Source organism: Zosterops lateralis (genome assembly GCF_965231275.1).
Source record: "Zosterops lateralis genome assembly, chromosome: 2".
In the NCBI taxonomy this organism is placed as follows: domain Eukaryota; kingdom Metazoa; phylum Chordata; class Aves; order Passeriformes; family Zosteropidae; genus Zosterops; species Zosterops lateralis.
The window spans coordinates 32201974-32214181 of record NC_139763.1 but is presented as its reverse complement, the minus strand read 5'-3'; the positions used below and the strand labels follow the sequence as shown (position 1 = coordinate 32214181).

The 12208-nt window shown below is 34.5% G+C and overlaps 1 protein-coding gene across 1 annotated transcript in view; it reads left to right on the top strand.

Annotated features, from left to right (window-relative positions):
- The window catches only part of TMEM131 (transmembrane protein 131), a gene marked incomplete at its 5' end in the record, with an annotated part of 94135 nt that overhangs the window by 59644 nt on the left and 22283 nt on the right, over positions 1 to 12208 (top strand). Inside the window, 13 exons of the mRNA XM_083855226.1 lie at positions 1613 to 1721; positions 2443 to 2596; positions 2697 to 2867; positions 3149 to 3259; positions 3346 to 3480; positions 3920 to 4024; positions 5343 to 5429; positions 8547 to 8699; positions 8853 to 8928; positions 9028 to 9145; positions 10649 to 10787; positions 10880 to 10989; positions 11370 to 11436. Coding sequence (XP_083711352.1) covers positions 1613 to 1721; positions 2443 to 2596; positions 2697 to 2867; positions 3149 to 3259; positions 3346 to 3480; positions 3920 to 4024; positions 5343 to 5429; positions 8547 to 8699; positions 8853 to 8928; positions 9028 to 9145; positions 10649 to 10787; positions 10880 to 10989; positions 11370 to 11436 — 1535 coding nt within the window. The remainder of the gene's footprint in view (positions 1 to 1612; positions 1722 to 2442; positions 2597 to 2696; positions 2868 to 3148; positions 3260 to 3345; positions 3481 to 3919; positions 4025 to 5342; positions 5430 to 8546; positions 8700 to 8852; positions 8929 to 9027; positions 9146 to 10648; positions 10788 to 10879; positions 10990 to 11369; positions 11437 to 12208) is intronic.

The window sequence follows — 12208 nt, the reverse complement described above, 5'->3', positions numbered from 1 at the left end:
CAGATAAGAAAAGAAGGTATTCTTAATTTTTCTAATAAACATTGCTATATTCTTATGTTAAGGCACTGACTATATAAATGTATTTTTATTTTAAATAGACTTTTTTTTTTTGAGAAATCATAATAAGCAACATAACGTATACAAGTTGCTCCTGGGGAGATTTCAGTTAGACACAAGAAGATAATTTTTTACAATGAAAACAATCAGCCATTGAAATAATCTTCCCAAGAAGGGGTGGATTTTGCAGTCTTGGGCACATAAGTTCAATCTGGCCTGGGTGCTAAGACATCATGTTAAACTGTACTTCTGCCAGGAAAGGTCGGACCGAGTGGTCCTTGAGGTCTCCTTCCAACCTGATATTATATGATTTTTCTCCTACATTGTGTGACTTCAAATACTATGCTGACATTTTGTAGAAAAGCACTTCTGTTTTTGTAGAGATTTTAATCAGCTGTTAGAATGATGGTGACTACTCAGATGTTACTGCTTTAAAATACTAGTTGGTGCTGTAAGTCTTTCTGCCTGGATTGCTTAAAAATAGAATCTTATACATGCACTAGTTGTGGTAGACAGAATTTAAAAGTTGCATGGATAAAGAGGAGTGGATTGATTTTTATTATCATTTATGGATTTGCACTTTAGAAATTTAATAGCTCATGGTTTCTAAAACAAATGAAGTATGTTTTAGTTTATAAATTCTGAAAGAGATTAATTCTGTCAACCTGAGGTGATAATACATTCAGATTTTGAAGCTGGTGGGAATTGTTATATGAAGACCTACTGGTTAACATATGGTACATCTTAGAAGAAATGGTGGTTCCTGGGAAAAATACCCAGTTAAGCTGCTTAATGTGTTTAAGGAATTGACTTGATGAATTCTTATCAGTGAAGCAGCCAGACCTAAATATTTGCAGTTTCAGCTGTCCTAATTACATGCAGGGGCTTTAAGGGCTTGATGGCTTCTTTAATTAGTATTTGAATACGTTGATTTTGGTTTTGCACTACTGCTACCAGGCTAACATTGCTTGTTCTGTGATCTTGGAGCAGACCTGTGAGCATCACTTTTGGTGCTTTTGTTGTCTGGGTTCTTAGGTGGATTCTACTTCTCTTTCTGTAACATTTAGCTTGTCTTTCATTTCTTCATTATTAAGAAGTTTTTACATTTCTGGCCTGAAGGTCCTCTCAATTGGTAGCACTAAGTGAGGGGCCCAGCAATCTCAGACTTCTGTTCTGTTAGGGGAGGGATAGTTTTATTCCATATTCCTAGTGGAGAGTTCAGGTCATCTGGGGTCCAAATTGTCCTTTGGACATGTTCAAGTTATTTATATGACAGCAACAGTCAGGCTTCCCTATTGTAGAAAAGCTTACTAAATTGGGCAGGTCATCTAACTGGTGTTAAATGGGAAGGATTCAGAATTGGGATCTCTTGCTTGATAGACTTTACACCATGTCAGTTTGCTTACTGAAATTTCCTAAAGCTCCACTTTTTTCCTTCCATGATAATTAATTTCTAGGCTAGCTCTGTGGTTTTATTCTTCCACTCATTCCAGTCCAACTTAATGGATCTATTTTTGTTTTCTTTATCAAACTTCTCATATTCTTATCTGTACAGCATCAAAAGCAAAAAAAGCATCACAGTCTTCTGGGAAAATAACTGTTAAAGCAAAAGAGAAGAGCTATTCCAAACTTGAAATACCGTATCAAGCAGAAGTATTGGATGGGTAAGCTTTCGGTAACTGAACATAGTTCAAAAACTAAATGCTCTAAATCAGAAGGGAATATTCCTGTTTTTAAACAAATGGATGAGGTAGTCTTAGCCATTCATAGGTTGATTTCAAGGCTTGAGTTAAAATTGGCCTTAATGAGTTGTTTTTCAGAGCAGTGGAAGACTGCAGATGAGACATTTTTAAAAGGCAGTATTGGAAATATTTCTGCTTTTGCATTTGCTATTCTATTGCTATATGAAGTAAGGGTAAAGAAAATACTTTTGATTTTAAGCAAAATTCCAGAAGAATTCTCATTGTTTCCTTGGGTTTTATTACTTACAAAGTATGGCTAAGTTGACTTTAAAAGCATTTTGAATGAGGTGCTATTTTATCAACAGAACTGGCAGAGTATTTTCAAGGCAAACAAACTAAACCCTGCCTACCAGAATATTTGTGCTGCAGACACGATTTGGCTAATAAGAAATACATGTGATTTGCGAATTATCTTAATACTTCAACACTTCCTTTTAGTCCTCCTATTATTCTGAGTTATGTATTTTCTTATCTTATTTGAATTACTTAGTTATTAACATCCCTGTAGTGCTGATAATACTGTTTCAGCATGCAGTGGGGTATGTACCCTTTTTGCTGTTTGAAGTAATGAATTCTAGTCTTTATGTTAGGAAAACACTGTGCGGAAAATCTTTATTTTCTTTACACTGTTTTCTTTTAATAGTTATTTAGGATTTGATCATGCTGCCACACTCTTTCACATCCGTGACAGTGCTGCTGATTCTGTGGAGAGACTGATCTATCTAACGAACACATTCAGTTTTGCAGTCCTTATACATGATGTTGTATTACCAGAAGAAGCAAAACCAATGTTTAAAGTAAGTCCCATTTCAGTGAATGCTTTTACCTATTAGTAAATGCTTAAATATGATGCACTTTCACAGTTGTAACCTTGGTCTTCATTATTCACTGATCTAGGTCCAGAACTTCAGTAAACCAGTCTTAATTCCACCCAATGAATCCAGATACATTTTTACACTTCATTTTATGCCTTCCACGTCATCTGTTCACATAGATAACAATATCCTACTTATCACCAATGCTTCTAAATTTCACCTGCCTGTCCGAGCATACACAGGATTCCTAGATGTAAGTATTTTCCTTTTTTTTTTTTCTTTTGGCAACTTCTGTCTAATTAGAGGCAGACTTCATAGGACTCTTTAATTCTTTATTCTACTTTGGTGTCTGCTGAAAAGTTCTTTTTCATTCCCTTTAAATCTTTAGTTTTACATAGGAAATTTATTAATGTAGAATTTTGAGATTGTCATGGTAGTGTTGTATTAAAGTTATTAATGCATTTTTAATGAGCCTATAGTTTGAGCATACTTTATATTTAATTTATGCTAAAATACTTATATCAATCTTTTTAGTACTTTGTACTGTCTCCAAAAACTGAGGAGCGATTTATAGATTTTGGCATATTGAGTGCAACAGAAGCTACCAGCATTTTATTTGCAGTAATCAACAGCAATCCAATAGAGGTGAGGATGCATTTATTTTTAGTTTATATTTTAAAAAATTCTTATCAGTGGTGTTACTGAAAACAGTGCCTTTTGTTCTTTTTAAGCTGGCTATAAAAAGTTGGCATATTATAGGGGATGGTTTGGCTGTAGAACTTCTAACAACTGAAAAGGGAAACAGAACAACAATAATTGCAAACCACCACGAACTACAAAATGCTACTGCATCTGATCAGTCTTCAGTAAGTAACCTTTGAATCCATTGGTTAAAGCTAGATATAGAAGGGGAGAAAAGAGACAAACGTCTGCAACTTCTTTCAGTTTCATTTTACCAGAGGAGAGATAGGAATTCTTAATTTGTGTCTGAACTTGAGTATGATAAACCATGTAGACATCCTAAATTTATTTTAAGGAGCAGCATTGTATTTAAATTGCTGTTACTGAAGTTTACTCTTTCCAAATCTAACCAATCTCCATACCCTCAGATGAGGCTTGTCATTAATCTGGGATGAGTGGAAATGTGTCACCACAAGGAATAGATAATTTTTGTGTCAGTCACTTTTGTAGGTCAACTCTTTGTTTATCACTGACAGTGGTTTTAAATGGATTTCAAGTCTAGTTTTAGTGAAATTTCTTTCTGTTTAATGGAATAAGGTTGGTGACCTTTTCTCCCATTTACAGGTGATCCTTGCATCAGGCTATTATGCAGTGTTCAGAGTAAATCTAATAGCAAAGGAACTTGAAGGAATTCATGATGGAGCTGTACAAATCACGACAGATTATGAGGTATATTTATTGTAATGGGTGTTGCCCAAAATATATGGTTAGTCTTTAAGTGTTGTATTAGTGGACAGACTGTAACATGAGGAAGAAGTTGAGTTTGGAAGGGAGCTCCAGAGGTCAGGTTATTGTTGCAAGTTAACCCTGCATCATGCAACAGGAATGCTGCTTACACTTTTATTATGATTTTTGTCCAGCTTTCAGAAATATCCATTTAAATCTGAACTAATGCTTTGCAGTTTGGGTTCTTCAGTGACATGACACATCCTCAAAGCATGAATGCGTGGATCTTGGAGCATATCATCCCCTGACAATGTACTTCACCATACACTATCAGTTACTGCAACTGAGCTGTAATATCAGCCTTTTTTTGTCAAAACACACTGTGAAAGCTGTTTTGGAGAGTTAGAGAATCATTAAGGTTTGAAAAGACTGGATACCACCATGCTCACTAAACCATACTGCAGTTCACCAGTTTGCTGGTAGTTGCTGAAACAGAATCCTTACACTGACTATTCTGGGGGAGAACAAGTTTCCTCAACTTCATATGCCTTGTTTTTGCAGGAGACAGAGTCTAATAAATAATACGATCTGTATTTAGTATCTTTGTGTGAAATATGGGAAAAAACCCCGAATGTGACTCTGTGCTTATAAAGTCAGGAAATTATATCACTGATTGTGTGCTTCTGATGGTGCTACAGAAAATGGGAAATTCCCAAATTCTGCCAGTTATCACAGATTTTAAGCTTTTTTTAGTGTATCCACACGTCTATGACCCTTCAGTTACAGATTCTGAAGCATTTTATTTTCTTGCTTGTTACAAGTTATTCTACTTGTATTGGTACTTGAATCTCATTGCCATCCCTTCCATGCTACTTCTATGTGTGTCTCAAGGTATTACAATAACACAATGTTTTGATGTTTCGAGAAGTTGGGTGTATCTTCTTCCCTCATTTACTTTAACGATGTTACCTTCCTGTTTTCCAACAAAGCATACCCCATTCAAATGAGACTAATATAATACCCCATTGGGGAGCTTGTGTTTTCAGTATGCTTTTCCTGTTCTGTGTAGAAGAGAACTGAGGATGGCTGAGTAAAGGAGTGCTTCCTGACAGTATGGAGTGACCATTTAGAATATAATGATGGGTTGAAATCTTAATTCATGTCTCCATGTTTAAAATGTCTGTATAATCCTAGACTACATTAATTGTAAAATTGCTGGGTTTTGTTAGTCTATGCAATTTAAAAGTGGAGGAGGCATTTAAAGGCTGGAAATGTAACTGGTTTTTTTCTAAATTTTTTTTTTTTTTTTGATGTTGTCCAGATTTTAACTATACCAGTGAAGGCTGTGATTGCTGTAGGATCATTGACCTGTTCCCCAAAACATGTTTTGCTTCCACCTTCTTTTCCGGTAAGAGAGTTGGGGAGGATTAAATGTTTACTTGCTGCGTTTTTTTCTTCATATGCCCTTTTCAAGGGAGACCACTGTCCTGAATTCCATGTCAGATTGCTGGAGAGATCGAGCTACTGAACTGTTATGATCAGTTTGTCATTATTTTGGGGGTTGTTTGGGATTTTTCCTCCACGTTCCAAGCATGAGTTGTCCCTACATCTCCTCAACAGCCCACTTGAATGGGATCTTGGAATACTCATGTAATGGGATAGGTCTCATCATATGAAGATAGGTCAGTCAGCAGGACTTCAGTGAATGTTTGCTGCAATTGCCACATGTTCTATCTTCCTTCTGATCTCCTATGTCACAAGTTCTTCTGAAGTCTTTTGCTGCTCTTGAGGTCAAATAGTCATGCCTACAGTTGCAAAGATCACTAATTGCTTTTTTATCTTTCAGGTCATTTTTTCTTCTTTTTTTTTTTTTTTTTTTTACTATATAGCCTCACCATTATATGGATACTTATTACACTGAGTGCCACATCTAGAACTTCATTATATACTGCTTCATAAGCTTTTGTTAAGTTAAAATTACTTAAAGATCCACTTCCCTTTCATTCACTGGAGATAAAGTAGTTTCTGTATTCTTTATCTGAATCTACTACAATTATTAGAAATTATTATTATCATGACTATTATGAAAAGGAATAATTCTTGTGAAGAATGTCCCTTTTGAGGGCCACATTAAAATATTTTGTACCATGTTGGAGCATAAACAAGTAATATTTTTTAATCTCCTTTGAGTTTGTTCTAGGTGAAATGGCTGAAAAACTTGTCAGTATTTCATACAGTCTTATTAGCTTGATTTTGAGGGGGGTCTCTATTCTGTTTGTTTGTTGTTAGTGATTTTTTATTTTGTTTTTCAATTTGAGGGGGTTGTTTGTTTTGATTTGGGAGGATTGTTTTGTTTATTTATTTTTGTTTTATTTTGGTTTGGTAGATGCTATTTCTTATAGCACCTGTGTTTCTCAGGCATAGCTTCCTTGCTGTCATTGTTCTTTCTCTTCCCTAGCTTACTGTAATTTTTATTGTCTTCATGCTTTTTCTAGTTACATTTTCAGACAGTTATTCATTCTGGGGATCTTTGGCCTTGTGCATTTTGTTTGGGAGTATAGATTCAAATGTAATTATCACCTTTGACAAGATTATATATTATTTAATGTTTTCAAGCCCCAAGCTTTTCAGAGCAGTCAGCTTCACTTAATACTTCCATTGGTTGAGCACTTAGCTCTTTTTGTATTTGAGAGCATTAACAGCAGACTTACTTTTACTTTTTCTTGGATTCGTTTCAAACTAAAGTTATGCTCACTGAATTCATGCTACTCTTGCATTTAGTTCTTCTGTAATGCCTCTATTATTTATGAAAATAAGCCTAAAATAGCATCAGTTCTTTTTGTTTCAGTGTTTGGTAGAGAAACTTGACAGCTACACCATCCAGGAATAACTAGGTGGTACTATTTTAGTAACACATGCTTTTCAGTTCATACTTAGGATGTAATTCTCCTGCAGCTGCCAGGTTCCCAGAGCTGTCTGTCTGTTTATAATTTTAGTGTATTTGTACCTAAGTGTGATTTCTGGTATTCTGTTGAAGGTTGTCAGCAATACACTGACAGTGTATACAGGTCTTGTAAAGGTCAGTGTCTTGATTTAAACAAATCTTAGCTGTGTTGACTTATGCTTCAGTGTCATCTTTACCTCACAGTGCCACCTCTCAACTCTTCCCTGATCAAAGCTCATCTTCGAGGACCTCTATGCTAAATGGCATTGTTGTTTTCTTATTACTGCTGAACATATTTTTTTCCCTTGTCTGTTGTTTCATGTCTAAATGCTGTGTAAAGGTCTCAGTAAAATACTATTTATTTTTTCTAGACACTTTAACAAACCTATATCTTGTCCCGTTGGTGACAGTTGGTTGCTCATAGTAGTCCACAGATGAAGCTCAGACATACCTCCTAATTCAGTTTAACAGGACTGCACCATTAAGGATTTTTTTTTCTTGTAGTTTCTTTCCCTCTGCAATTACTACTATTGAGACTGTTGCAATACGTGACTGTTTTCTGAGGCCACAGTCAAATTTTGAGCCTGCAAAAGAGCTCTCCCATGTCTCCACTTAATCTTAGAGAATTTTTTTTTAAAAGTATAAAGTATTGATTTAAAGGGAACAAGAAAAACATGTTCATTAAAATATAGTCTTGGGTACTTACATTTGCTCATACTGATTTTTTTTTTAATGTAAATTAAAAAAGTCTCCCCACCAGTCCTGAGTTGCACTTTTCTTCTGCTTTTGTTTCTATTATTTGTTTTCTCTATACAGATCAGAGTTGGGTGTTGAGGTAAGGTGTAAAACATGACCACAGAATTATTGATTTACAACTCAGGCCAGGGTAGAGCTTGAGCATTTTGAGGATTTTGATCATGACAATTAAACTACATTTTCTGTGCTTAAAAGGTAAAGTAATGTTTACCTCAGAAAAGGAGGCAGGCTGTAAAGATGTGGGGAAAAAACTTCCTTTTTTCTTCTTAAATGTAGTTTTGGTGTGTGGTGTCTTAATTGCATTTGGGAGCAGGAAGGAGGGTTTTAAAAGCCCTCTGTCATCTGTAGTTTTTGTAATTGTAGCTTCCCTTTACTCTTCCTTTCAGATTATTTCCAATTAAGAACAACTAATTATTATTTCTAATTGCTAGCAGTGATCTTTTACAAAAAGATTGTTTCCTTTTAGTAATACAAGGCTCAACAAACTGAAGTTTTCTCTTGACTTTCCTCTTCTGATACTTTTTTTAAATCATGATTTGATTAAGGAGAGCTCTAGTTGTCCTAGCTCTTGCAAGATATACTTCAGGTGTTCTTAATTTTCAGACAAGGATGAACTGTGTTTGGAAGCAGATGGAGGAAAAAATACAACTTCACAGAAACTTACTATCTTGAAGTGTTGCAAATGGCATTTCTTTAAGATAGTGTAGTTAAAATCTCAATTTAACCTTTCAGCAGTGCTGTGGTCTTTGCCAGCCTGCATAAATAGATACATATGCTGGGGAAAAATGTATATCTTGCAGACTTTTCTCCTTTTATTTTCTTTAGGGGAAAGTAGTTCACCAGAGCCTGAACATTATGAACTCCTTTTCTCAGAAAGTGAAAATACAACACATACGGTCCCTGTCAGAAGATGTAAGGTTTTATTATAAGAGGTTAAGAAGTAATAAAGAAGATTTAGAGCCAGGAAAAAAATCAAAGGTTTGTTTATGTCTTATTTCTAAACGTTTATAAGTTCTCTTTTCTATATGGCATATGTTAGGTTTCTGTGTTCAACAGAAATTTTCCTTCTTTTTTCTTTGGTCGTTAGATTTACTGCGCTGTTTAATTGATCAGCTCTTACATGTTTTGCAGATTGCAAATATTTATTTTGATCCCAGTTTACAGTGTGGAGATCATTGTTATGTAGGATTGCCTTTTCTATCTAAATGTAAGTAAAATTCAACTTGGTAATGAAAATCATTTAAAATAACTTTTCGCCTTAAGTAATGATTTTACTTGAAGATTTATAAAAACACATTTCTTACAGCGGAATCTAAAGTTCAGCACAGCATAGCAATGCAAGAAGATGCATGGGATTCTGACTGGGATTTGCATGAGAATTTGTTCAAAGAATGGATAGAAATAAAAGAGAACTCAAGCCATAAGTAAGTATTTTATTCCTGTTGTTTGCTCAGACCTTAAGTCAGTAATAATTCTGTGATACGTCTGCTCTGATAGAATACAAAGCTTCTTAATATTGCTGTGCTCTTAGAGAGGAGGGCAAGAAGGAATTGCTTGGCCTTCTTTGCAAAACCTTTGAAGAGGGCATTTTAAAAGTTAAAAAACAGTAGTAATTTGCTCAAACTAAATAAAACACTGAAAGTTACTATTCAGTGAGTTGCTGGAGTTCTTGAAAAGATTGTAACAGCAAGGCAGTCTCTATTCTGCAAAAATTTCCAAAACCATTATACTACTTGTTCAGTATCACTGCATAAACTGTTTTAAAATAGTATCCTCAATATCTCTTCTAAGATTTCATAAGGTTTTCTGTTCTTACAATCCTGGGATTTTTGCATTTCAGTGAATTACAAAATTTTCTCGCATTTTACCTTGAGAATATTATTGGTTGCTATGTAATATTTAGAAAAGTTAAACTCTGTAGACTGCTACATACCTTTTAAACATCTGCTTTCTCATACATAAAGTTGATTTAATCTCCAAGAGACACAAGTTAACATACACAGCAAGTATGTGTGTCTTTTGTGTTGATAGCATCCAGATTACCCTTTCCAAAAAGGTATGTGAAGAAACAAAACATCTGGATGCAACTAAATAGAATAACAAAAGTATTCCCCCTTTATCACTTCTGTGTTATAATGGTGATACATTATTAACTCCTGAGAAAATTTGATCTAAACAGAATCCTCTATAGCCATACCAGTAGCTTTCAAGTTCTTTCAAGTTCTATCCCCTGTGGTAAGAGAACAGTAAAGGAGAATGCTACTAAATATTAGGTATAAGGAATATAAGGATTAGTTCTAGCTTGACTATACAATGCTTTAATATTATTTATTATAATGTACTTTAAAATATTTAATACTTTTAAAGAGAGTTAAGATTACCCAGCTGTCCAAAGGATCATTCAGGGAAAGGAGAGAACTTCTGAAAACAGAGGAGTTGTGACTTGGACATTTGGAGCTTCTCCAAAACATTTCTCTAGGTTTGAAGCCTAGTATTTTATCTGTTTTGCTGACTGGAGAACTTAGTTTAGTTTCAGTTCATCCTGGAGACCTTGTAGGAGAAGGGGACCCAAGTCTATTGTGGAGGCTATTTAATAGCAAAGAACTTCATTAACTGATGGAAATAGTGGCTAGCACCAAATATGACTTGTTCAAATTTGCTTTAGGTTTATTTGACAGGTGTGCAAACACACAGTCTGTGTATCCATTGCATTTATGATAGATGTGCTGATTTACTGTACACATGCAGGCAAAATACATTTTCTGGATTGTGGGTGCTGTATTGGAGTTTTTCTTTTCAACTGTTTGTACCTTTGCAAATCATCAAATACATTTTGGGTTATTTTTCTTACTGATCTGAATCTCAGTTATATTTTCAAAATTTGTTTCTGCAAAATGTAAAAGTGAATTTTATAACTGTTTCTCCAGACTGAATGCTGTATTTGAAGTAGACACAGATCTTCAGAAGGATGTTCGGTTGAAAATTACAGCAGAAATGTCCTGGCCTTCCATCCTTAGCTCACCACGCCATCTAAACTTCCCTCTTACCAACACAAACAGCTCATCAGTAAGTTATTTTAGTGATAGTGTCATTTTAACAGGTGTTTCTAATTGCATTGATGGTAATGTAAACTTAAAAAAAAAATTCTTTCTGAATAGGAAGAAGAAATTTTTCTAGAAAATCCAGCTGATGCTCCTGTGTATATTCAGTTTCTTCCAGTAGCTCTGTATTCTAACCCTTCCACTTTTGTTGATAAGCTGCTAGAACGGTAAGTGTTGTTGTGAAATCCTTGGGGTCTTCTCACTCAGTAGAAAAAATGCATTTTACAAGAAATGAATGTGTGATATGGCAGTTGTGTTGGTAGTTAATATTGGCCTTTAAAATTTGAATCATTAGGTGAGTTGAGAACTGAATCTGTTGCCATTGAACACACATCTGTATTTTTTAGTGAGCTAAAATGTGTTTACATTTCTTCCTTAACTTGATGTACAACAGGGGGGAAATAAGAACAAATAAAATCAAGTGATACATTCAGCTGCATATTGGGCTACCATATTTGTGCTAAATTTGTGCTAAAATCCATAAATGCAAGTATGTCATTACTTTCCCTGATCTGTGAGAAAGAAAAAAATTGCAATTTCATTTCAGGTTTAATTTGAGTAAACCAACTAATTTCAATCAGAGGACTCTAGAGTTCCAGGTCTTCAGAAATTGTGTAAGTATTTTAATACATTCTTGATAATTTTGAATTCAAATATTGTAATGTTTTAATAAGAGTTCAGTCATACATGTCTTCAAGTTTAGGTATTAGTGTGGAAAATCTAAAATAAATGTAGTATCTGTTGGATATCAGGAAATTAGGAAAAGAAGTATTTCTTCAAATGTAACTAATAAAGTGCCACTTTTTCTCTCTGTTTACATTATAGTACAACTGTGGAAGTTACTGGAAATCTGCATTTTTTCATTCTCTTACTGACAGGATTATTTTCTTCAGTGTAGTAGTTACTAGTTCTAAAATTAGCAAAGAATTGATTATTCCATTGCCTTGTTGGTTCTTTAAAGTGATTTGAGTATTGTGGACTACTTTTAAGTGTGTGCTTTTTCATATAGAGCATGCCACATCCTAAGCACTTCTTTTTTTATCTGACTTTTCCCCTCCATTTGCAGTTGTTTTAGATTACCATTTGATGCTTATTCAGTGTCTCAAGATAAATGGCAAACTTAGCAAAATACACTTGTAATTCTTCTATTTTGTTTGCTCAGCAATGGAAAATTCTGTGGAGAAAAAATATTCCATAATGGCTTGATACTAATTTAGTGTTCAAAATATATATGTAACAACTTCTGATCTCTTTCTTCCACTAGAAGTTCATGAATCTACGTGGGTGAAGTTTAGCTCAGTTCTGTTTTGTTGTGATGTTCTGATTCTCCATTAACATGAGCAGTTTACTAATAAGTAGGGAAATTCTTGTGCTATCAGAGTTTCT